A 27,680-nucleotide genomic window follows, 5' to 3' on the forward strand; every position below is an offset into this window, starting at 1 on the left:
ACAAATCTAAACCCATTTTTATTCGAGCGTAATACAATTGCTTGAAAGTCATGGTTTACAGGCCACATCAGGTCTGCAAGTCAAATTATGGTGGCTTTTTTTTTTTTTTACAATTTATTTTGAAAGGCAAGGCACTCTGGGAAATATTTGAATAAGGCTTTACACTAAGCAGTAAGTTAATTTAACACTGTGTTGATTTAACACTCAGTGTAATTTTGTAAAAAAAGAAATTACACTGGAGAATTTGCTGTGTAGGCCTGTTCCTGAAGCTCACTCAGGAGGCCCAGCTCAGTAAGGGGGCCATGAGAGCCCCAGGCCTGACGGTGCAGCCGGAGAGTTAACTGGGTCTGGGTATGAGAGCCATTAGATATGGCTGGTAAACAGCATGTTGGACAAGACAAGCCCCCAGTCCTCCAAGTCTTTTTTAGCCTATGTCTATATCCCAAATAGCACCTTAATACCTATTTAGTGCACTACTTTTGACCAGTACCCATAGCACTAGAGAAATAGGGTGTCATTTGGGACATAGCCTATACAACCAATACATCCTGTGCTAGTAGGGCCCTGTAATTAATTGCCTTGGTAGATAATGTGTGTGAACCGGGCGCTTCCCACTGCGGCGTGATCCTGTATAGGGGATCCCAGCCTATACTGCCTGATGCAAATAACACACAACTAATACATTGAAAGTGGGATTTGATGGCAAAATTAATCATTTTCACATTTTGTGCATGCTGCAAGTTCGCCCTCTCTCTGAGTCTACTGTTTATTTTTATTTTTATCATGCACAAGTAATTAGCTTACACGAAGAGAGAGAGAGGAGTGGGCATTCTTCAAAGAGTGAAAACATATTGAATGCAAATTGAGAAAGCTTCTTATGGAAATACAATGTTTATTCATGCTAAGCTGTGTTAATTTCATGGTGAGCAGAAGGAGAGGATTGTGGGTAGTGGAATAATACAACCTGTGTTTGCCATGGATATCTTAGGTTCTTCTTCTCGAATTAGATAAATCATCAGGAATTGTTTTCCGGTTCTTTTGGGGAAAAGGGTGTTTTGTAATTCTTCTTCTACATAGATGGTGCAGAAAATACAGAATATTTTTTTGGAGGTTTGCAAATGTAAAAAAAAAATAAGAAAAAAAAAGACCTGTCTAAATGTACTTTCTGACAAATCTTGTTTGAGAAGTGAGTATTACTGTACCATGGAGTGGTAAGGAGGTGAGTTGGAAGATTCATACTGCTCAGTAAGTCAGGATTAACACTGTCAGCATGAAGCTTACTGGACAAGCTGTATGTATGGAAACGAGGCAAGTGTCAGTATTGAGCTAAATGGCAGCGTGGTACTGTATGTCACAATGTATGGCAGGAGGGTACAATAGCAAACGTTGCCTAAAGGCAGAGGAGCCAAAGTAAAGCCAAGTAATTATTACCCTGAGGAGGTAGGGACCTGGGGAGAGAGGGATGAAGAGAAGGAGAGAGAGCAAGAGAGGGAGAGAGAGAGAGAGAGAGAGAGGGAGAGAGAGAGAGAGAGAGAAATTAAGTGACACTAGTTACGGCACACTTACCTTGGAACCTCGCTCGTTAAAAATTATTTCCACGTCTAAAATCTTCCCAAATTGCTGCAGAGAGAGAGAGAGAGAGAGAGAGGGGAGGAAGAGTATGCGAAAACGGTAGAGGGGAGAAAGAGACAGGAGAGTGAAAGAGAGAGAGAGAGGGAAGGAAGAGACAGGAGAGAGAAAGAGAGAGGGGAGGAAGAGACAGGAGAGAGAAAGAGAGAGAGAGAGGGAGAGAGAGAGAGAGGGTGGGATGAAGGGCATTAAAAAGGGTAGAGGGGAGAAAGAGACATGATAGAGAGAGAGAGAGAGAGAGAGAGAGAGTGGGGGGGAGAGTATGAGAAAAGGGTAGAGGGGAGAAAGAGACAGGAGAGAGAAAGAGAGAGAAGAGAAAATCATTAGAACATGTCACATTTGGCAGGAGTTTCGACCGGTTGGTTGCAGCATTGGCACGCTCCGTTACACAGTGAACCCAAACCTAATAAAAAGCACACAGCACCATACACCTCGAACACTGCTAAAACTAGACTGCAAAGGTCAAACACTCATCCCCCTGAATTAACAAACTCCTTTCATCTACTAACAATGAGATTAATAAAAAAGCCATTCACTTTTAAATGCTATGTTTCTTTCCCTCTCTCTTAATAAAAAATACACTTATTGTTCTGCGTCACGGCTATGGCTAGAAAGGCAATGTAATGTGAGCAGTAGCGTTAATGAGCATTGGTGTGTAAATCTGCATACTATAGCAAAGCTCTCAGCACGCACCAGTGGTCTTAATGACAGTCATCATCTTGTTTTCTTTCTACTGCCTCTCTCTGTGTCCCCTCCTGATAAAAAGCTATATGAACCTATTTTTAGAGGCCACAAGAACCCTTTCCCAATTAAAAAAAGAGAGAGATGGAATGGGAAATGAGGAGTGGAGGATTGGAGAAATGGAGGGAATAGCCCATCAAGGCTAATGATAAACCATACATTTGTTTATTATCTGGGGTGATGAATACGATGGTCGTAATTAGCTGTCATACTGGTCATCATCTCGCCTGGTCAACGGGCGGTTGCCGGCTGGATCCTCTAGGCCGTTATCTGATCCCACTTCTAATGGCAGCAGGAGCAGTCTCCAACTCCCCTCCCCTCTTCTCTCCAACCTCTTCTCCCCAGTCTCTACCTCCCCTCTCCCTTCTCCCCACCCTCTTCTCCCCAGTCTCTCCCTCCCCTCTCCCTTCTCCCACCCTCTTCTCCCCAGTCTCTACCTCCCCTCTCCCTTCTCCCCACCCTCTTCTCCCCAGTCTCTACCTCCCCTCTCCCTTCTCCCCACCCTCTTCTCCCCAGTCTCTACCTCCCCTCTCCCTTCTCCCCACCCTCTTCTTCCCAGTCTCTACCTCCCCTCTCCCTTCTCCCCACCCTCTTCTCCCCAGTCTCTACCTCCCCTCTCCCTTCTCCCCACCCTCTTCTCCCCAGTCTCCAACACCCCTTTCCCTTCTCCCCACCCTCTTCTCCCCAGTCTCTACCTCCCCTCTCCCTTCTCCCCACCCTCTTCTCCCCAGTCTCTACCTCCCCTCTCCCTTCTCCCCACCCTCTTCTCCCCAGTCTCCAACTCCCCTTTCCCTTCTCCCCACCCTCTTCTCCCCAGTCTCTACCTCCCCTCTCCCTTCTCCCCACCCTCTTCTCCCCAGTCTCTACCTCCCCTCTCCCTTCTCCCCACCCTCTTCTTCCCAGTCTCTACCTCCCCTCTCCCTTCTCCCCACCCTCTTCTCTCCAGTCTCTACCTCCCCTCTCCCTTCTCCCCACCCTCTTCTCCCCAGTCTCTACCTCCCCTCTCCATTCTCCCCACCCTCTTCTCCCCAGTCTCTACCTCCCCTCTCCCTTCTCCCCACCCTCTTCTCCCCAGTCTCCAACTCCCCTCACCCTTCTCCCCACCCTCTTCTCCCCAGTCTCTACCTCCCCTCTCCCTTCTCTCCACCCTCTTCTCTCCAGTCTCCAACTCCCCTCCCCTCTTCTCTCCAACCTCTTCTCCCCAGTCTCTACCTCCCCTCTCCCTTCTCTCTAACCTCTTCTCCCCAGTCTCCAACTCCCCTCCCCTCTTCTCTCCAACCTCTTCTCCCCAGTCTCTACCTCCCCTCTCCCTTCTCCCCACCCTCTTCTCCCCAGTCTCCAACTCCCCTCTCCCTTCTCCCCACCCTCTTCTCCCCAGTCTCTACCTCCCCTCTCCCTTCTCCCCACCCTCTTCTCCCCAGTCTCTACCTCCCCACCCTCTTCTCCCCAGTCTTATGGAAATGCAGCCACAGCCTTGGTCTCCTCGTAACAAGACCTTGAATCAAGTAGTTGATTTCAATAAATAAATAAACATGGCATCTAATCTGAGGTAGTGCCAGCAGAGCACTGGCAAGGTCACCGTCTCACCGTGCTCCACCACATCTCACACCGTATTATCTCCACCTCCTGTAAACGTCAATTGCCTGATGGCGCGTGAGTGGAGAAGGAGAGTCTCATTTCATACCAGCACATTTTCATCCACGTTCCCTCTCAGTGCTGCTTCTCCTCGACTGCCTTTAGACCTTTTCGAGAGTGGACATGAGAGTGGACATGAGAGAGGATATGAAAGAGGACATGAGAGTGGACATGAGAGTGGACATGAGAGAGGACATGAGAGTGGACATGAGAGAGGACATGAGAGAGGACATGAGAGAGGACATGAGAGTGGATATGAAAGAGGACATGAGAGTGGACATGAGAGAGGATATGAGAGAGGACATGAGAGTGGACATGAGAGAGGACATGAGAGAGGACATGAGAGAGGATATGAAAGAGGACATGAGAGTGGACATGAGAGAGGACATGAGAGAGGACATGAGAGAGGATATGAAAGAGGACATGAGAGTGGACATGAGAGAGGATATGAGAGAGGACATGAGAGAGGACATGAGAGAGGACATGAGAGAGGACATGAGAGTGGATATGAAAGAGGACATGAGAGTGGACATGAGAGAGGATATGAGAGTGGACATGAGAGAGGACATGAGAGAGGACATGAGAGTGGACATGAGAGAGGACATGAGAGTGGACATGAGAGAGGACATGAGAGTGGACATGAGAGAGGACATGAGAGAGGACATGAGAGAGGATATGAGAGAGGATATGAGAGAGGACATGAGAGAGGACATGAGAGAGGACATGAGAGTGGACATGAGAGAGGACATGAGAGTGGACATGAGAGAGGACATGAGAGAGGATATGAGACAGGAGTTGAGAAAAATCTATTGAGAAAAGCCTATACACTCACTCTTCCTCTGTCCACTATCCCAAACATACTAAACCCAACAACCATCTGCCCAAAAATACATTCATTTGGATTCTAAGAGGTAAGTAGAGGGTGAAAGGAGAGGTCAGTGTATGTGGGTACAGTACATGGTGGTACATACACAGCCATGTGCACAGATAGGAGGCAACCTGTGCCCAACACATGCCCCTTTTCCCTCCCACTCACCAAGTGCCCTTTTGGGTAGTGATATATATATATATATATATATATATATATATATATATATATATATAATTTGTTTGTATTACGTTTTTGACGTAGTTGTTCTGAACCCATTGCCTGCAAGTGGAAGTGACGTGGTAGAGTTCGCCACCCTGTCCATTGTTTGCATCTGTTGGTTAGCGCTGTATGGAGCATGCCTGACTGTTTCCCAGCCTGGCCTATATTGACATTACGCACACTCAGTATCCAAACATGCATGGCTTGAGATGCGGTTACCGGTCCTGTGTGTGTAGCTAGCTACCTAGTTAAAACATCAACAGTGCTGCCACAGCTGCATACCATTTGATTAACACTTGATTTACGTCATCATCAATATTAGTTCTGATTGGCTGATACGTGCAGCCGAGAGAGGAAGAAAGACATAGAGAGAAGCGGCTGCATTAACAACTCTTTGACCAACTCCATCCACTGGCGTAGCACACCTGCTGCTGCCGCAAGGCAGGGGGGCCCACGAGGTCTGTGCGATGCCCTGTACATACGGACAACAGAGAGGTCTGTGCGATGCCCTGTACATACGGACAACAGAGAGGTCTGTGCGATGCCCTGTACATACGGACAACAGAGAGGTCTGTGCGATGCCCTGTACATACGGACAACAGAGAGGTCTGTGCGATGCCCTGTACATACGGACAACAGAGAGGTCTGTGCGATGCCCTGTACATACGGACAACAGAGAGGTCTGTGCGATGCCCTGTACATACGGACAACAGAGAGGTCTGTGCGATGCCCTGTACATACGGACAACAGAGAGGTCTGGGCGATGCCCTGTACATACGGACAACAGAGAGGTCTGGGCGATGCCCTGTACATACGGACAACAGAGAGGTCTGTGCGATGCCCTGTACATACGGACAACAGAGAGGTCTGTGCGATGCCCTGTACATACGGACAACAGAGAGGTCTGTGCGATGCCCTGTACATACGGACAACAGAGAGGTCTGTGCGATGCCCTGTACATACGGACAACAGAGAGGTCTGTGCGATGCCCTGTACATACGGACAACAGAGAGGTCTGTGCGATGCCCTGTACATACGGACAACAGAGAGGTCTGGGCGATGCCCTGTACATACGGACAACAGAGAGAGGAGTAGTGCTGCAGCAGCGATTTGCAGGAGGAGAGAAGAAAAGTGCCCCAGTTTGTGGCCTGCCAGCCATCTAACTGCAGATAATCGAAATAAGAAAACCACACGGACCTCCCGAGTGGCTCATCACGCTCTAGTGACTCCTTGTGGTGGGCTGGGCACCTGCAACACATTGATGCAGCTGGCTTCCGGGTTAAGCGGGCGGATGATAAGAAGCGCGGTTTGGCGGGTCATGTTTCAGATGACACATGACTCTACTTTCGCCTCTCCCGAGTCCGTTGTGGAGTTGCGACGATGAGAAAGATCTTAATTGGATATCATGAAAAAAGGGGTGAAAAAAACAAAACAAAAACACGTCCCAGTTAACAACTGATTTGTATGTCTCCCTCACTCTCTTTTCCACTTCCATGTCCCTCTCCGCCCCTCTCCTTTCTTCTTCCTCAAAAGGACAAAAACACCTAATTGGCGGTCGGCTTTGTGCGCGCGCGAGGCGTTTTAACTGGGCTTAAGGCGGGCGAGTGGGAAGGCTGTGGGATCATTAGAGACACAGCAGAATGAAAGAAAACCTCCACTCTTCCTAATGACTGGGATGAAAGCAACGGTTAATTGTTGTCTACAATGGACACGTTATTTCATTCTAACTAATTACCTTGTCAGACTAAGGGAGGGACGGCGAGAGAGAGGCCGAGAGGCTGTGTATCAGGTTGCATGGACACACACACGCATGGATGCACACACACACAGCCTTGTCCCGCCTTACTCAGCAGAAGCGCAAGCTCAATGGAATTGATCACCTGGTTGATGGAAGAGAGACAGATGGGGAGAGAGAGAGAGAGAGAGAGAGAGAGAGAGAGAGAGAGAGAGAGAGAGAGAGAGAGAGAGAGAGAGAGAGAGAGAGAGAGAGAGAGAGAGAGAGAGAGAGAGAGAGAGAGAGAGAGAGAGAGAGAGAGAGAGAGAGGAGGTCTGTGCTGTAGCATGTTAACTCAAATCAAAGACAGTCCCGTCTTCCCCTATGTAAAGCTTGTCTGGTCACCATCACTTTCTTCAGCCAAGCGGTCTCCTCCACTTCCTCTCTCTCGATCATTCCTTCTTCATCACTTTCTTTCGGCAGGCACTCTCTAACTCCACACAGCAAATTCTCCAGGGTTGACTCAACACTGACCGTGTTAAATTTAACACTAGGCCAATGTGTATATTGGTCCACGCCTAGTGCTGAGGCTGTTATACACCTCCTTTAGTATTTCTAAGAGTAGGACGTGTATATAGTCTGCACCAATGCTGTTATGCAATAACACCTAACGTAGTATTTTTAACCATTACGCAAATAAGTTAGTATTTCTTTAAGAGGCCACTTGGTGTTGATTTACGGACATAACAACATTATTTGCAACTGTTTAGGGTCACATGCCCTTATGTAAGACTTCAGAACAGGCAGCAGACACACTCAAACATAACCATAGACCATTTAAACTGGTACAACACTTCTACTCAGGGGTGGCCAAAAATAACTAACTGAAAGCCAAGCCCCCACCAAGCCATGTCTCAATATAATTTCCCAGTGTGCCTTGCCTTTTCAAGTGAGTAACCACCTATGACTGTATTTGTTGATGACATGGCTGTTGAATTCATTCATTTTCTGTCCTGTGGCCTTCACCAAGTCAGTTAAGTGAATAGTATAATTAAAATGTAACTGTCCAAGACGATGCATGTCTCGTAAGGCCTTTTTTTTCTTTTAATCAAGTTACCTGAAAGTCCTTCTTAAAAGGCCACCTCCAGCTTGCAAGTCACATTATGCTGGCTTGCAAATTGATGAATAATTCCTATTGAAATCTTGCCAGAGTTAAGATATTCAACATAATTCGGCCACAAACTGCATTCAGAATGACTGTTAGGGTCATTAACATTGAAAAAGGAGACTAACTAAACCATTAAACTGGAACAACCATTTCAGTAACGGGTGCAATAAATCGCACTAACTAGATTAGTTCAGAATTTGTTTTTGCGAAAAATCGTATGTAATGTTAAAACTGTACGTTATTTATCTTTATGTAGCAAAATATTAATCAAAACACTCATCAAAAAATCTACCTGCAGTAGAGCATGCTGGGAAATATAATAATGATGGACATGTTTTTGATGTCAACGTTTTACTCTCCACAGAGTAAAACTAACACAATCACACTCTCACACTCAACTCTGGTTATAAGCACCAACAGTGTGGTTATTTTACACCAATGAGTGTTAATGTAACACTTACAGAGTTCATTTAACACCTGAATCAACGCCAGATATGTTACACTGAAAACAAAATCCTCCTCTCTCCATCACTCGTTCTCCATCACTCGTTCTCCATCACTCGTTCTCCACCAGTCGTTCTCCTTCACTTTATTCAGGCAAGCACAGCAGCACTTTCCTCCTCCACTTCCTCCTCCTCCCCCTCTCTTCCTCCTCAATTCACATTCATCCATTCTCTCACAGCTGTTGCTCGACTCAGTCTCCTCCATTAGTTCAGATTAAAGCTGTTTTCGTTGTGAGGAGCAGTAAATCAAACACACACTGCATGTTGTATGATCGCAGCGTGATGGTGCTCCTCATATACTTAGACTGGTTAGCATCGTAGCGTCCTCCTCTCATAGTGAATGACTTGTTTAGCCCAACACACTGTAGAAGCTGATGATGCTAACAGTTTATACCTGTGCTAATGGGCCTGGGGTGCAGATTAAATGCACTGTAAACAAAGTGATGTGTGTGTGTGCGTGTGTGCATATGTATGTGTGTGTGTGTGAGTGTGTGTGTGTGTGAGATAGAGCGAGAGAGAAAAAGAGCGGGAACTGCTCCTTAACAGGCAATAATAAAGTATTCTTCTTGCTAAATAAACACTGTAGTAAATTGACTTTAATCAGGCCACTAATGAATTGGCATCAAGGGGAGACTGCAATAGAAGCTCTGGGTTTAGCTGTCCTATCTATCCCCCTCTGATACCATTACGGCACACATGTTCATCTCTACACTGATTTGTTATTGTAAATTACATGGAGGGATTAGAATTACACACAATCTCAAAGGCCAAATGGTGGAGCAGGATGGAATGGAGCCTTACGGAATAAAATGGCTAATCAGAACGTAAGAAGCTTCCGACTGACATGATTCCCTGTTCTGTTAGGAATGCTGCTGCAGCAGGATGGAAAGATGGGGGTTCTCCCTGGAAGGCTGGGGCTTCTAAAAAGGTGATTAGGCAGAGGAAGGAAGGTATCATTAAAAGTCCATTAGCGGACCTGTGATGTACGCCTCGCTCCTCGAGAGAGAGAAACACACACGCACACACACACAGACTGCTGAGGTGGGCCAAAGGTGTGTGTGTCGGGGGGAGGTGTGTGTGTGCATGCGTGGATGGGCATGTGTGCGTGTGCGTGTGCATGTGTGCATGCACACACTACAGTAATGACTAATTTAGGACCCTACCTCTGGGAGTGTGACAGGAAGAACCCTCTTGCGGCTGGCTCTCTAAGTGTCTGGTTATTAATTAAACATAGCAATGGCACTGGGGACAGTATATTAGCCTGTTTCTCTCAGTGTGGTGCAAAATGAACAGGCTCCTGAAGCGACTGGGGCACAGCTAGGGTCTAGTGGAAGCCATTCTGGCTCCCTGTGTCATGCAATATTCATGTGCTCCTTTGAAATCAGAAGAACTGACAATAGGGAAAATTGGGGGTAAAACCCCCGCTAATACTTTATATCTGAAGCCTAAGTGCCTGGTGTTTTGAAATGTTGAATATCCTATTTCAGATCATTTCCGAGACATGAAAGTAGCACCCAAACTTCCAGAGTTTCCCAGTTGGATAGTTTCAGAGTTTCTGATCTTCTGAGAGAGCTATCAAACACTTTAATGGTAAAGGAGGCCTCAATGCATGTAGGGAGGTCTCAACCCCTCGCTGATATATCCAAGGTATTAAGCTTTGGTATCATCCCAAATGGCATCCTAATAGTGTGCCATTTCGGATGCAGACGTTGAGATTAGAGATCTCCGACACGCTGTTGAGAGAATGAGAGAATTGAATCAGTGAAGTGGGGCTTTGAATCCCAATTATCACTATACCATTAAGCCCTCATGCTCATCGTTGTAATTTCCTCCTAGATGTGTTTTTCTAATTATGAATTAAACTCAAATAAGTTTGGGTAATGAACCCCTGCTATTTTATTCTTTTCATACATTCCCTCTTTTTGTGTCCGCGTCAGAGATGTGCAAAATGTTTATTGTTATGTATCTTGTTACAAATGCAAGAAACTCCAAAGACCAATGTATCAAAATACCTTTGCAAAGCATTGTAGTTTGATAAAATGCCAGTACATGGAGGTATTTACACGCCTTCACTAAAACAACATTCCAAGTAACCGTAACACATTTGTTTTACTTGTTAAGACTGTGATATGTGGTTGTTTATCTACCTTAGTTGAATTCACTGACTTTAAGACACTCTGGATAAGTGTCTACTAAATGTCCAAAATGTAAACATAAATGTGAAAATGAACAAGAAACACTGGGTGTTGTTATTGGCCTTGTTTTATATTAAGGACTCCATTCAATCTGTAAAGATGATACAGATTCCGCTAAATAAATATTTAAGTCGTTTTCTATTTAGCCAACATATGAAGAGTTTACCGTGAATGCAATCTCGACTAAAGTGAGAAAATTGCCTTTAAATTTCAATCACGCTGTAAAGCTGAACTTCCGCGATGTGGATTGAATAGAGCACAAATACCCAGCATGCTTTGCAAGTGTTCATATTTACATTTACATTCACATTTTGGTCATCTAGCAGACACTCTTATCACACCATAGTGCCATCAGACTTCTGATACCAATGCTGGGTGAGAGGGGGCCACACAATTGTGAAACGTTATATTTGTATTTTTTATAGAAAAGTATTTAGTATTTTATTTATTTTTTTAAATACAAATTATAGGTCTCGATGTAGTTCAGGGCGGTGAAATACAAATTACAAATTAGTCAAAAGTAACAGAACTACTTCCCATCTCTGGTCTGCTTCGTGTAGAAGCACCGACCACACAGCTGAGTTTTTAAACTGTATTATTATTATTTCTGTCCATTTTCTGATAAGGACCTAAATTGTCACAATAAGGACCATTAAAAAGAATCCACTAAGAAAACACTTGATTGCTGCATTATTCCCTTGGTTATAACTTCCTTGTGTGACTATGTTACAATGCCTTGTCATTGCCTTCACTTTTGCTATAATGGAAGGAAATTCCATTTGCTATAATGCCTGGCAATGCCTGGCCTTTGTTTGCATTGTGGTGGTGCTCAAGCGGAGTCGTAATGGCAGATTGAGCCAGTCTCTCATTGCAGCATTTACAGGCAATGGGAGAGGGCGGTACTAGAGCCCATTGTGGGAATGGCAGAACCCTGATGGAATCTGGGATGCAGCGCTTCAGCCCTGCCCACAACGATTAATCCTTAAAACTGGACCATCGACAAAGAGGTGCGTGGGTGGGTGGGTGCGAGCGTACGTCCGCGCGCGTAAACTCTGAAAAGCTTCTACATTCCCTTCGTATCCTATCCCACCACCCTAGAGACAATCGAACAACCAACTAACTAACCAAAATGCTTAACTGCCTTGTCTGCAACTGTAGTATTGAACCAAAGAACCAAATTGGTTAGTTCACTTTTCAAGCCGAAACTTGCCTGGGAAACCTAAAGTGGACAGTTTGAGTTGCTCACTTTCTAAAGTGCAAGAAAAAGGACTAAACATGTGACTTTGTTTTGATTGACCAACTTTTGTAGCCCAGTCCTCCTGACACCAAGTCTTCAGGGCCTATGTCAGTGCGACCCACTGTTAACAGGGTTAGACGCGCTCTGAGCATCGCTGATTGTAGTGAGTGCTAGCAGATTGTCTGTCTCTTCTAATCCTTCTCTCCTCTCTCCTCTCTCAGTGTCTCTGGTTAATTGTGGTGCAGAGCTCAGTGACTTGGAGACTTCAGTAAGTGACTGGGGAGTGTTACTGGAGAGTTAGGAGTCCCAGGCCTTCACACATTCACACACGCACACAACAGATGTTCCTCTCCATCTGAGAAGCCAGGGGACCAGGGGAGAAATCTCCAGCCTCCTATTATTTAAAAAGTTAGTGTTGAGTGTAGTGTGTGTGTATATATATATATATATATATATATATATATATATATATATATATATATATGGCTGCCACCAGTAAACACTGTACTGTAAAGACTGGTCTGGTATTAACAAGCTATAGAGCTTCAAACACTATGGGGGGATTTCCATGATACATGTTTCTATTTCTGGGCCATTAGGGAACGGTCTGTCAGGGGGTCTCTCCTCTCTCTTTCACTCTCTCTCCCTCCTGCATGTTGTTTGTTTCTTTCTGTCCTCTCTCGCTGTGTGTCTTTCTTCTTCAAGCCCCCTGTGTTCTCTGTATTTATTGTTCTAGCCCCCTGTGTTCTCTGTATTTATTGTTCTAGCCCCCTGTGTTCTCTGTCTTTCTTGTTCAAGCCCCCTGTGTTCTCTGTATTTATTGTTCTAGCCCCCTGTGTTCTCTGTATTTATTGTTCTAGCCCCCTGTGTTCTCTGTATTTATTGTTCTAGCCCCCTGTGTTCTCTGTATTTATTGTTCTAGCCCCCTGTGTTCTCTGTATTTATTGTTCTAGCCCCCTGTGTTCTCTGTATTTATTGTTCTTGCCCCCTGTGTTCTCTGTATTTATTGTTCTTGCCCCCTGTGTTCTCTGTCTTTCTTGTTCAAGGACCCTGTGTTCTCTGTATTTATTGTTCTAGCCCCGTGTTCTGTCTTTCTTGTTCTAGCCCCCTGCGTTCTCTGTCTTTCTTGTTCTAGCCCCCTGTGTTCTCTGTATTTATTGTTCCAGCCCCCCGTGTTCTCTGTCTTTCTTGTTCAAGGACCCTGTGTTCTCTGTATTTATTGTTCTAGCCCCCTGTGTTCTCTGTATTTATTGTTCTAGCCCACTGTGTTCTCTGTCTTTCTTGTTCTAGCCCTCATGTGTTCTCTGTATTTATTGTTCTAGCCCCCCGTGTTCTCTGTATTTATTGTTCTAGCCCACTGTGTTCTCTGTCTTTCTTGTTCTAGCCCCCTGTGTTCTCTGGATTTATTGTTCTTTGCTCTCTGTTTCTTGTACTCATCAAACATGCACAAAGTCTGTGGCAGGGAGAAGAAGCTAGCTGGCTCTGTGCTCTACAGTCATACTGCATGCCTGTGGGGACTTCTTGGTCACTTTGTTGGAATAAGAAGCAGTCGCTTCGGAAACAACATGACAGACTTGCACTAGTTGCTACTCCAACTACATAGGAGTGGGTACAAGTTGATGTTTGGGTTGTAAGGCCACAGGCAAGAAATGCAGCTCAAGACCGGCAGCGTTGTAGATCTTTAGAACTATGCTCCTCCAGGAACAAAAACAATTAAGCAAGTAAGAAGAAGTTGCCACTAATAACTCACACAGGGTCAGATATTTCATTCTAAGATATTTATTAATCATTTTTCAAAGCCTTTCACAAAGCAGAGAATAAAAAAAAAAACTATTCTAGAATCATTGTGTAATTCTAAAACAGCCCTGTGAATGAACCGTGTTCTGCTCTGAGAACCGCTACAACAGTCTTGGGAATTTAAACAGGTCTAGTGACATGTCCTCTCTCTCCAAGGAACGGTTAAGGACGACGGCCCTGTAACGCCCCGGAGATGAAAGATTCATATTTGTCTCTAATTTGAGGAGGAGAGGGTATGTGGAGGATAGGACGTGAATCATTTAGGCCTCCTCTCTAAAAGGTGTGCCGGGCCCATACATCTTTAATGGGGACAGTCTCAAAGTGGCACTTGATGTTCCTGTAGAGCTAAGAGTAGATGGGAGGATTACACAACCACATGCAGAGAGACTGAGACGTGGTCGGCTCAACAATGCGGTCCCAGACTGATGTGTTTTGTTAACCATTGACAGGTCTGTGCGTTCTGAACAGTGAGAACACACAATCTGGTATGTACACCAACATAGCCACTGATCAGGACTCAATCCCAGGTCCAGCGACTGTCAAGCCCACACCTTAACCATTATGCCAAGAGGGCCAAACCTTTGACGAGTCGCTAGGTGTTGGGTTAAGGTCGCTACAATATATTTTGTGTGTAATAGCTAGCTACTCACCCCAAACATTTGCCTGAGGTCTGGGTCTCTGAAGCGGAAAGGGATGTTGGAGACATGTAACCGTTTGGGCTGCTGCTTCTCTGATGAATCACACTGCTGCAGGTGGAGCTGATGGGAGCCCTCCGTTTGCGCAACCTCTTCTGCCTGCTGGAGGGAAACACAGACCACAAAAAAAATTGTTCCTAGCTTAAAGAACACTGGAATCTTGGGTATTGTAAAAATAAAATGATAGAGTGGAGTTTGGGTGGTTGGAAAAGAGAGAGTGTGAGCGTGGGAGTGTGAGAGGGACACGAAACCTCACTAGTCATAACTCATACTGTACACTCTAAAGTACCTTGATTGAAGCTAAAACACTTAAACATGATAATGCAATACCAACCAAATCACAGTGGTTTTTAATAATAAAGAAACATTTCATATTTAACTGCCTCTGTTCTCTAAGAGTGTGTGAATATGTCTTAGACAACATCCAGAATGGCACCCTATACCCTACATAGTGCATTACTTTTGACCAGAGACAACATCCAGAATGGCACCCTATACCCTACATAGTGCATTACTTTTGACCAGAGCCCTAAGGCTCTGGTGAAAAGTAATATGCTATATAGGGAAAAGGGTGCCATTTGGGACATAGCCTAAGAGTGTGTGAATATCTTAGTCATACTGTAGGTTAGTGTGAGGCTCAGGTTGGAGGGGTCATGTATTTGCTATTTTCTCTGCTCTCCTGGCATTTGTATGTGGCACAGGAGATTAGGAAAGCTGTCTGGGAGGAGTGGACACAGATATAACAACCTAAAAAGGTCTAGACTACAGCATATATTACAATTAGATAGAGAGATGGGGAAGAGGGAGAGAGAGAAAGAGAGAGAGAGATAAAAAAAAGAGAGAGAGAGAAATACAAAAAGAGAGAGAGAGAGAGAGAGAGAGAAAGATTAAGAAAGTGAGAGAGAGAAAGTGATGGAAAGTAAGAGGAACGATGGTGAGAGAGGTATAACGACAGGAAGGAATTGACGGAGAGAAACGGAGGGTGACATAGCATTAGAGAGAGGGAGAGAAGTAAAGAGAGAGAGAGAGAGAGAGAGAGAGAGAGAGAGAGAACTAGGGATTCATCCAGACATCTTCTCATCCCTCAGACCCAGTGTGATCATCTGTCCATCACTGGCAGAAAGTGGCAGCGATAGGTCTCCAAGAGGGACGGCCCTTTGAGGTGTCGCCGTGACAACCTCCATTTACTTCACAGTTATCAGAGTAAGCATGACGACGAGGATCTCTGTTACCAACACCCGGGGGACCACTCTAAACAGGCCCTGAGATAAGACAGAGACACGCCGCTGGGAAACGGAGTTCAATTGTGGGGAGGACACCAGTGGTGGCTAGTGGCACTTTAACTCAGCTCATATTAATGGCTTGAAACATGGTTTCTTTGAAACATTTTCATTCACTACATTGCAGCCATTACTATGAGCCATCCTCCCCTCACCAGCCTCCTCTGGAGGACAGATATCTCAACTTAAGCCTTACCTGAGATGAAACTACCAGGTGGGTTTATACTATCAGAAGGAAAGCCTTCTACTGTCAATAGGTAGATGTTGAATGAACTCCTTTTACTTTGTTTTTGTTGTAAATGCTCCACCCTATTCTCATATGAAGGAGCAACCAGGAGGGAGGCAGAACAAGAGAGAGAGAGAAAGAGAAAGAAAGGAAGGAAGGAAGAGAAAAGACAGAGAGAGAGAAACAGAGAGGCAGAAGGTGAAAAATAGAGACAAAGCACGAGAATGAGATCGAGAGAGAGCGAGCAAGCGAGAGAGAGTGAGGACGCTGGAGGAGTTCATGTACATAATTAATTAGGATAACATTCAGGAGGAGGGATGAAGAGATGAAGAGATGATGTCAGCTAAACATCCCAGGGTTCAGAGCACGATCAATGAGAGAGAAGTGCTGAAGGCAGCGCCATTGATACAGACAGGAGGAGAGAGGAGGAGGGAGAGAGAGAGAGAGGAGGAGAGAGGAGGAGGGAGGAAGAGCAGGAAGGGAGAGAGAGGGGAAAAGAGAGGGAGAGGAGAGACAGAGAAGGGGTGCTGATTGAGCTTCTGTCTATCCTGGTGGTTGCGTGTGAGTGTGAGTGCTAAGTAGGACCATACAGGATTCTTTGGTTTGTCCTCATAGGATGACATTTGAATATTTTAGTATTTGAATTACTTCTGAGTATTTTGTCATTTGTATTACACTGGGCTGAACTACACTCCAATGTATTTTGTATTTTATAAATACTGTAATTTGTATTTTCGAAATACAAAATACTTGTCCATACAATTTTTGATAGTGGTTCACATTTTGTGGCACCCTTTCACCCTGCATTGGCATCAGAAGTCTGATAGCACTATGGTGTGATAAAAGTGTCTGCTAAACTAACGAAATATAAATGTATATGTAAAAATGAACAATTGTGAAGAATGCTGAGAATTATTCTAATGCGCTCCGCCCCGAAAAATTACACAGTGTGCTTTGCAGTTCATTTTGGTATGTTCATTTTCACATAGCTAATGTTCGCTGGCTCACTAGCTAACGTTACCTGCATAATCTTACTATTTGTATCTCAGTGCTATTTGCTTAGCTAGCTAACATTGAACCTGGTTGGTTGCAAATTTATGCAGGGTAGTAACGTCATGAGTTGTGATTATGGTTCATTGTTTACCTAGCTAGCTATTGGTCTTAATAAAGACTCCAGTATGCAACTAACCATTTCGGGTGCGTTCGTTAATTCAGTCTAGGAATCTACTCCGATTTCAGAGCACTCTCATCTGTGTGCGCCAGAGAGCGCAGAATAACTGATGAATTTACCAATGCTCAACACCAGTTGAATATGGCTGGTGTCAGTAAATGTCAGTAAACTCATCGGCCAGAGCGTCCACTGTGCGCTCTGAATGCGAAACGCTCTGAAATTTCAACCGGAAAATCTGACAGCACAGTTGCAGTCACCAACACTCTGGTTAACATAACAGCCTAACCAGCTCTGCTATGGCGAGTAATGTTCAGTGAACTGTTCTCTCTCACTTAGATGTCTGGAAGTAGCTAGCAAGTTAGCTTGGGTGATTGACTGCTGTTGTTAGTACATTCAGATCATCCCTTAAAGAGATGGGTGGGGTTAAAGTTTAAGAGGGTGTGAACGATGCTGAATGGGTGTAGACAAAGAAGGTACCAAAACAAAGCAATAGTAGTACCAAAACATTCAAAGGCCATTTTCTCAAAAGTGAGTTTACAAGTTTATCAACTTTCAAAGCAAAATTACTTTCCAATTGTTCCTCAACTGTAGTGTATGATATCTCATTTTGTAGCTCTGAGTCTCTACTTTTATCTCTTGTAAAATACAATTTTAGATTTTGTTACATAAGACCGATTTCAGCCGGTCGATCACGTCTACATTTTGGTCATTTAGCAGGCACGCTTATCCAAAGTGACTTGCTCGGCTAAGGTAGTTAACCTGTCTGGGCTAGTGGGCAGTATTTTCACGGCCGGATAAAAAACGGACCCGATTTAAACTGGTTACTACGAGAATATGCATATTATTAGTAGATTTGGATAGAAAACACTCTGAAGTTTCTAAAACTGTTTGACTGGTGTCTGTGAGTATAACAGAACTCGTATGGCAGGCAAAAACCTGAGAAAATTCCAAGCAGGAAGTGGCCTGTCTGAGAATTTGTAGTTCTTCTTTTGATTCTCTATCAAAACTACAGTATCTGTGGGGTTACGTTGCACTTTCTAAGGCTTTCATTGGCTCTCTAAAGCCTTCAGAAAGCGGATTGAGGCGTCTTCTGTCTCTGGGCAGAGTATAGTAGCTCAGTTTCTCAGTGGTCTGTCTGATGACAAAGAGATTGGATATGCGCGTTCCCGCGAGCACGCAGTTTTTTCTTTTCCTCTTTGAATGAATACACTATTGTCCGGTTGGAATATTATCGCTATTTTACGAGAAAAATACCATAAAAATTGATTTTAAACAGCGTTTGACATGCTTCTAAGTACGGTAATGGAACATTTAAAAAAATGTTGTCTCAAAATGCGCTCGCGCATTACCCTTTGGATAGTGACCTGAACGCACGAACAAAACGGAGGTATTTTGGCATAACTATGGATTATTTGTAACAAAAACAACATTTATTGTGGAAGTAGCAGTCCTGGGAGTGCATTCTGACGAAGATCAGCAAAGGTAATACAATATTTCTAATACTAACTCTGAGCTTAGTGTGCCCCGAACTTGGCGGGTGTCAAAATAGCTAGCCGTGATGGCTGAGCTATGTACTCAGAATATTGAAAAATGTGCTTTCGCCGAAAAGCTATTTTAAAATCTGACATAGCGATTGCATAAAGGAGTTTTGTGTCTATAATTCTTAAAATAATTGTTATGTATTTTGTCAACGTTTATGATGAGTAATTTAGTAAATTCACCGGAAGTTTTTGGTGGGAATGCATGTTCTGAACATCACACGCCAATGTAAAAAGCTGTTTTTGGATATAAATACAGTACAGTTTATGTTGATACAATGATCTTTATGGTATTTTGTATCTGTATTTTGTCATTTTTGCCCATCCCTGCCCATAGGGGAACCTTGTTGGTGCTACCTAGAACCCTCTTGGGTTCTTTATAGAACCCCCTGTATATGGTTCTACCTAGAACACTATGACGGGTTCTAACTAGAACCCTCTATGAAGGGTTTTTAACAAGAACCATTTTATCATGTAAAGGTTCTTCCTACAGCCCTCTATCAATGGTTCCACCATCCTTGTTAGCCTTTAGATTTTCATTATTTATGACAATACATTACATCGGAAAGTATTCAGACACCTTGACTTTTCCACATTTTGTTACGTTACAGCCTTATTCTAAAATGGACTAAATATATTTTTTCTTCATCAATCTACAGACAATAGCCAATAATGACAAAGCAAAAACAATTTTTCTTTTTGCACATTTACTTAAAAAAAAACAGAAATATAACATTTACATAAGTATTCAGACTCTTTACTCAGAACTTTGTTTAAGCATCTTTGGCAGCGTTTAAAGCCTTGAGTGTTCTTGGGTATGATGCTACAAGCTTGGCACACCTGTATTTGGGGAGTTTCTCCCATTCTTCTCCGCAAATCTTCTTGAGCCCTGTCAGGTTGGATGGGGAGCATCACTGCACAGCAATTTTCAGGTCTCTCCAGAGATTTTAGATCGGGTTGAAGTCCGGGCTTTGGCTGGGCCACTCAAGGACATTCAGAAACTTGTCCCGAAGCCACTCCTGCGTTGTCTTGGCTCTGTGCTTTGGGTCATTGTCCTGTTGGAAGGTGAACATTCACCCTAGTCTGAGATCCTGAATGCTCTGGAGCAAGTTTTCATCAAGGATCTCTCTGTACTTTGCTCAGCTTATCTTTCCCTCGATCCTGACTAGTCTCCCAGTCCCTGCCTCTGAAAAACATCCCCACAGCATGATGCTGCCACCACCAAGCTTCACCGTAGGGATGGTGCCAGGTTTCCTCCACACGTGACGCTTGGAAATCAGGCCAAGAGAGAGTCCTTTAGGTGCCTTTGTGACAAACTCCAAGCGGGCTGTGCCTTTTACTGAGGAGTGGCTTATGTCTGGCCACTCTACCATAAAGGCCTGATTGGTGGAGTGCAAGGCCCTTCTCCCACGATTGCTCAGTTTGGCCTGGCGACCAGCTCTAGGAAGAGTCTAGGTCGTTCCAAAGTTCTTCCATTTAAGAATGATGGAGGCCACTGTGTTCTTGGGGACTGTGTTCTTGGGGACCTTCAATGCTGCAGAAATGTTTTGGTACCCTTCACCAGATCTGTGCCTCGACACAATCCTGGCTCGGTCTACGGAAAATTCCTTCGACTTCATGGCTTGGTCTTTGCTCTGACATGCACTGTCAACTGTGAGACCTAATAAAGACAGGTGTGAACCTTTCCAAATCATGTCCAATCAATAAAATGTACCACAGGTGGACTCCAATCAAGTTATTGAAACATCTCAAGGATGATCAATGGAAACAGGATGCACATGAGCTCAATTTCGAGTCTCATAGCATAGGATCTACAGTGGGGGAAAAACGTATTTGATCCCCTGCTGATTTTGTATGTTTGCCCACTGACAAAGAAAGGATCAGTCTATAATTTTAATGGTAGGTTTATTTGAACAGTGAGAGACAGAATAACAACAAAAATATCCAGAAAAACGCATGTCAAAAATGTTATAAATGGATTTGCATTTTAATGAGGGAAATAAGTCTTTGACCCCCTCTCAATCAGAAAGATTTCTGGCTCCCAGTTGTCTTTTATACAGGTAATGAACTGAGATTAGGAGCACACTCTTAAAGGGAGTGCTCCTAACCGCAGCTTGTTACCTGTAAAAAAGACACCTGTCCACAGAAGCAATCAATCAATCAGATTACAAACTCTCCACCATGGCCAAGACCAAAGAGCTCTCCAAGGATGTCAGGGAGAAGATTGTAGACCTACACAAGGCTGGAATGGGCTACAAGACCATCGCCAAGCAGCTTGGTGAGAAGGTGACAACATTTGGTGCGATTATTCGCAAATGGAAGAAACACAAAAGAACTGTCAACATCCCTCGGCCTGGGGCTCCATGCAAGATCTCACCTCGTGGAGTTGCAATGATCATGAGAACGGTGAGGAATCAGCCCAGAACTACACGGGAGGATCTTGTCAATGATCTCAAGGCAGCTGGGACCATAGTCACCAAGAAAACAATTGGTAACACACTACGCCGTGAAGGACTGAAGCGTCCACAAGGTCCCCCTGCTCAAGAATACATTTACATTTTAGTCATTTAGCAGACACTCTTATCCAGAGCGACTTACAGTAGTGAATGCATACATTTCATAAATGTTTTTCTCTGTACTGGTCCCCCATGGGAAACAAACCCACAACCCTGGTTTTGCCATCACCATGCTCTACCAACTGAGCCACACGGGAATACATATACATTCCCGTCTGATGTTTTCCAATGAACATCTGAATGACTCAGAGGACAACTGGTGAAAGTGTTGTGGTCAGATGAGACCAAAATGGAGCTCTTTGACATCAACTCAACTCGCCGTGTTTGGAGGAGGAGGAATGCTGCCTATGACCCCAAGAACACCATCTCCACCGTCAAACATGGAGGTGGAAACATTATGCTTTGGGGGTGTTTTTCTGCTAAGGGGACAGGACAACTTCACCGCATCAAAGGGACGATGGACGGGGCTATGTACCGTCAAATCTTGGGTGAGAACCTCCTTCTCTCAGCCAGGGCATTGAAAATGGGTCGTGAATGGGTATTCCAGCATGACAATGACCCAAAACACACGGCCAAGGCAACAAAGGAATGGCTCAAGAAGAAGCACATTAAGGTCCTTGAGTGGCCTAGCCAGTCTCCAGACCTTAATCCCATAGAACATTTGTGGAGGGAGCTGAAGGTTCGAGTTGCCAAACGTCAGCCTCGAAACCTTAATGACTTGGAGAAGATCTGCAAAGAGGAGTGGGACAAAATCCCTCCTGAGATGTGTGCAAACCTGGTGGCCAACTTCAAGAAACCTCTGACCTCTGTGATTGCCAACAAGGGTTTTGCCACCAAGTACTAAGTCATGTTTTGCAGAGGGGTCAAATACTTATTTCCCTCATTAAAATGCAAATCATTTTATAACATTTTTGACATGTGTTTTTCTGGATTTTTTTGTTGTTATTCTGTCTTTCACTGTTCAAATTAACCTACTATTAAAATTATAGACTGATAATTTCTTTGTTAGTGGGCAAACGTACAAAATCAGCAGGGGATCAAATACTTTTTTCCCCCACTGTAAAGACTTATGTAAATAAGGTATTTCTGTTTTTATTTTTAATACATTAGCAAAAAAAAAACTGTTTTCACTTTGCCATTATGGTGTTATTGTGTGCAGATTGTTGGAGGGGATGGTGTTTTGGACTGGCCAGAGACAGAGCTGAGCCCGAGAGCCGTACAGGTTGTTCATTGCCCCTTGGTTCACCATCTCCCTGGCCTGGTTCATCACCTCCCTGGCCCGGTTCATCACCTCCCTGGCCCCTCTCCTCAGAGTCCAGGCCCTTCTCACCAACACCCAAATGCACCGTCCAGGCACACCCTTGCCCTCTGCCCTGCAACTCCATCAACCTCCGCCCCATCTCCCCGACTAAGCTCCAGTGGTCAGAAGAGGAGGACAGCTGGCTCCAAGTAATCTATAAGTCTTTGCTAGGTATAGCTCCGCCTTATCTCAGCTCACTGGTCACCATAGCAACACCCACCCATAGCACACCCACCCGTACCACCCGTAGTACCAACAGGTATATTTCATTGGTCATTCCCAAAGCCAACACCTCATTCGGCCGCCTTTCCTTCCAGTTCTCTGCTGTCAATGACTGGAACGAATTACAAAAATCACTGAATTTGGAGACTTATATCTCTCTTGCGAACTTTAAGAGTCAGCTGTCAGAGCAGTTTACCGATCGCTGCAGCTGTACACAGCCCATCTGTAAATAGCCCATCCAACCAACTACCTACCTCATCCCCATATTTGTTTTTCTGCTCTTTTGCACACCAGTATTTCTACTTGCACATCCTCATCTGCACATACATCACTCCAGTGTAAATTGCTAAATTGTAATTACTTCAGCACTATTGGCCTATTTATTGCCTTACCTCCTTACTTCATTCACACACACGGTATACAGATTCTTTGTTATTTTTTTCTCTTTTTTTCTATTGTGTTATTGACTGTACGTTTATTTATTCCATGTGTAATTCTGTGTTGTTGTTTTTGTCGCACTGCTTTGCTTTATCTTGGCCAGGTCGCAGTTGTAAATGAGAACTTGTTCTCAACTGGCCTACCTGGTTAAATAAAGGTGAAATAAGAAATAAATAAACAGCTGAGGATCCTTTGGACACTGACATTATGCAGCGGGTCGATGAGCTAAAGAAGAGTTAGAGAAACATCGGCAATGTCCAGCAAAGGCTGTCTACGACGTCATGCTATTCCTCCTGATCAATGTATCCCGTTTGTCAGGGACATGACGATGTACTTTCATTCTTTTTTTAAACTTTTACCATCAATCAGTGATGTGTGTCCTCTCTGTCCTCTCTCAAATTAGACAGAGCCCTCCATCTCACCCCCAAAACAGGTGTTTTAAACACATTTGTAGAGATGTATGTTAACATGTTTTCTTTAATAACTTTTTTACTGGGTAATAACTTTTTTTTTGCCTGTTTAAAAAAAAAAAATGTTATTTTCTCATTCACATGTTAAGGTGGTAGGTAATTTACAGTTTTTTTAAAATATATTTTGTTATTTTCTCACTCACACGTTAAGGTGGTTGGTAATTTACTGTAGGTTTTTACATGTTTATACTTAGTTATTTTCTCAATCACATGTTAAGGTGGTAGGTAATTTACTGGTTAACTTTGTGTTTTTTTCTCTTATTTCCCCTTTTGAGACCACAGTCTTCTTAGTGCACCTTTCATTTGACATGGCAAAATGATCTCCTTACTGGCACCCTGTGTTTTACATTGTTTTAAATAAATATCTAAAAGGTCTGCAAATGTCTTCGTCTGGTCAGCTGTACTTGTAGCAGAAAACATTACTGTTCTGAATCAGTCACTCAGTAAACTTTGAGTTATACAGATGAGGTTAATGTCTTGGAGGTCTTTAATGTCTAGAGCTGGACAGCCATCCTCACCCATGTACTGTACCAGCCGTGTATTATAGCAGGAATGTCCTCATTGAAAGGCCAATACACATAACACGTTAGGTAAATGTCTTCAGGGTCTACCATTCAACAGATGTATGACAAAAATAACAACACAAGGATGAAGTGACTGTTATTATGTCTTTATTGTGATTTGTAAAGTGTCAAAACAGCATAATCCAAACAGCTAAACCATCAACCAGTGCCTTCAGAAAGTATTCACACCTCTTGACTTTTCCAAATTTTATTGTGTTAGAAAGTGGGATTAAAATAGATTTAAATGTCATTATTTGTCAACGATCTACACAAAATATTCTGTAATGTCAAATTGGAAGAAAAATTCTAACATTGGTTAAACACTTATAAAAATGAAACACTAATATATCTAGATTAGATAGGTATTCAACCCCCTGAGTCAATACATGTTAGAATCACCTTTGGCAGTGATTACAGCTGTGAGTCTTTCCAGGTTAGTCTCTAAGAGCTTTCCACACCTGGATTGTGCAACATTTGCCCGTTACTATTTTCTAAATACTCAAATTGCTTGTTGATCATTGCTAGAGAACCATTTTCAGGTCTTGCTATAGATTTCCAAGCAGATTTAAGTCAAAACTTTAACTCGGCCAATCAGGAACATTTTCTTTCTTGGTAAGCAACTCCAGTGTAGATTTGACTTTGTGTTTTAGGTTATTGTCCTGCTGAAAGGTAAATTCATCTCCCAATGTCTGGTGGAAAGCAGACTGAACCAGGTTTTCTAGGATTTTGCCTGTGCTTTGCTGTATTCCGTTCCTTTTTTTTATCCTGAAAAACTTGGCAGTCCTTAATGATTACAAGCATAACCATAACATAATGCAGCCACCATTATGCTTGAAAATATGGAGAGTGGTACTCAGTAATGTGTAATATTGGATTTGCCCCAAACATAGCACTTTATATTCAGGACAAAAGGTTAATTGCTTTGTCCATTTTTTTGCAGTATTACTTTAGTACCTTGTTGCAAACAGGATGCATGTTTTGGAATATTTTTATTCTGTACAGGCTTCCTTTTTTTCACTCTGTCAATTAGATTATTATTGTGAAGTAACTACAATGTTGTTGAGCCATCCTCAGTTGATTCCTCCTATCACAGCCATTAAACTCCGTATCTGTTTTAAAGTCACCATTGGCCTAATCGTGAAATCACTTAGCGGTTTCCTTCCTCTCAGGCAACTGAGTTAGGAAGGACGCCTGTATCTTTGTAGTGACTGGGTGTATTGATACACCATCCAAAGTGTAATTAATAACTTCACCCTGCTCAAAGAAATATTCAATGTCTGTTTTTATTTTATTATGACCCATCTACCAATCAAAAACCTCCCTGGTTTTGTGGTTGAATCTCTGTTTGAAATTCACTGCTCGACTGAGGGACCTTACTGATAATTGTATGTGTGGGGTACAGAGAGGAGGTAGTCATTCAAAAATCATGTCAAACACTATTATTGCACACAGAGTGATGAGTATTGCACACAACTTATTATGTGACTTGTTAAGCACATTTTTACTCCTCAATTTATTTAGGCTTGGCATAACAAAGGGGTTGAATACTTATTCATTTGTAAACATTTTGAAAAACTGAATTCCACTTTGACATTATTGGATATTGTGTGCAGGCCATTTATAAAAATTCTCAATATTATCAATTCAGGCTGTAACACAACAACGTGGAAAAAGTCAAGGGGTGTGAATACTTTCTGAAGGCACTGTATGTGCGCACATGATTTCCAAACCACACGCCAACATTTACTGTAGGTTGCCACGCGTGATAGCAGCATCCTGGAAAGCCACTCGACCAGCTGGTGTGAGGAAGTAGTCCTTGAGGTCTATAGCAACTCTGGTTGCCCTGTCTCTGTTTACCCTGTCCAGGAAGCCGGTGCCACCTGTCACAACTCACCCGGACGCAGGTCCCCAGTGGGTGTGGAGTGGTCAACAAACGTGAGGTGGATGTACTGTACCGTGTTGATGACTCTGTGCTGTCAGTGTCTGCAGTGTCTATGGTGCAAAGGCAGTCGGCCTTCACAACTTTCTCTGGGGCAACCTCAAGGACTCGTCCCACGATCCTCCATCCCAAAGCAGTTCTCGGAAACCTTTGAATAAAATAAACATTTCCATTAGCACCGGAAAGGAACATGAAGGCTATCAAATGTGTACTGTAACAACTGTGTAGACTATGTTTTGGACATAGGCCCCTATCCTCTTACTGGGATGCCAGATCACGTTTATGTGAGGCATACAATTACAATGTTTATATTGGTATAATTTTCCCATCGTATCTATATTCACATGTACTGAGCGTATCTTACCTGGATATGGTCGCATCAGGTTTACCCTCAGAGGGAATGCCTCGTTTCCCGCCAAGACATATGGGCTCATGTTTGGGCCCCCGGCAAGCACTCTGGTCTTGGTAGCAGCAGCTGGCCTGCAATGAGTTGGGAACCGAACTTGCTTTGTGAGAAGATTTCCGCATCTCCCTCCCAACCATATGCACCCACGTCGATCATGGTGAAGCGGTACATCGCATCGCAGAAGATAAAGGGAAGAGTGCCATCAGGACCATTGAGAAAAAGCCCTTATTACTCACTGCCTAAGCTCCTGAACAAAATGGACAATTCCAACGCCACTGAAGCAAGTCGTCAAATCTGGCAACCGACGTCCGAAGAAAATAACGCTTCGCACAGGTTGGACAAGAGACGTGTTCTTCATCTTCCCCTCTTGTAGTGTTCAGTGGACAAACTTTCCATTTTCTCAGTCCTTTTCTTCCCTTTCTCTTCCTGAGTTGTAAGGGCAGTTCAAACACTTGCTGTTGAAGCTCTAGCAATTGCAATTCATATAGAAGTTTGCTTCTGTGGCTAAAAAGTAGCGTTGAAAAGCAAACACCTCAGTAAACAAAAAGGCTGTAATATAACTAATAACACTGGAGAACAAATGTCGTCGCTAGCTAGAGTCAAAGAGCGCCTCAGCCCCTCTTGCTTGGTAAGCTACTCTGCCTCCCCAAGTCTGCTAGTGGATATACACTACACAAGGTGGACTTCCTCGCTAAGTGGAACGCAATGACCATGAGGACAAAAGTGAACGCTGCCCCCAAAAAACCGACTCCGCCCCTGATCATGCATGTCAATCGACAGAGTGAAGCTTGTAATCACTCTCTCCCTCCCCCTTAATCCCCCTCTCTCTTTCCTCTCTCGCTCCTCTCCTGTGGGGAGAAGTAGAGTTGGGAAGCAAAGTATCTCTCTCTCCCTGTCTCTCTCTCTACTTCTCTCCCTCTCCATCTCTCTCCATGTCTCTCTCTCTCTACTTCTCTCCCTCTCCATCTCTCTCCATGTCTCTCTCTCTCTACTTCTCTCCCTCTCCCTCTCTTTCCATGTTTCTCTTTCCCTCTCCCTTTCTCTCCATGTCTCTCTCTCTCTCTACTTCTCTCCCTCTCTCTCCATGTTTCTCTCTCCATCTCTCTCCATGTCTCTCTCTCTACTTATCTCCCTCTCTCCATGTCTCTCTCTCTCTACTTCTCTCCCTCTCTCTCCATGTCTCTCTCTCTACGTCTCTCCCTCTCCC

General features: G+C 43.9%; 1 protein-coding gene across 6 annotated transcripts in view; it reads right to left on the reverse strand.

Annotated features, from left to right (window-relative positions):
• rbfox3a (RNA binding fox-1 homolog 3a) overlaps positions 1-27,680 on the reverse strand; it is a 748,768-nt gene that overhangs the window by 41,224 nt on the left and 679,864 nt on the right. For 4 of the 6 annotated variants that reach the window (XM_014212871.3, XM_014212878.3, XM_014212840.3 and 1 more), the window contains 2 exons: positions 14,360-14,506; positions 1,567-1,620 (listed from right to left, as the gene is read on the reverse strand). In XM_014212871.3, the coding sequence (XP_014068346.1) occupies positions 1,567-1,620; positions 14,360-14,506 (201 nt within the window). The remainder of the gene's footprint in view (positions 1-1,566; positions 1,621-14,359; positions 14,507-27,680) is intronic. The other 2 variants (XM_082977478.1, XM_014212853.3) reach the window with 1 other exon arrangement.

The sequence above is a fragment of the Salmo salar genome, chromosome 01, assembly GCF_965601325.2.
Source record: "Salmo salar chromosome 01, fSalSal1, whole genome shotgun sequence".
NCBI classification, from domain to species: domain Eukaryota; kingdom Metazoa; phylum Chordata; class Actinopteri; order Salmoniformes; family Salmonidae; genus Salmo; species Salmo salar.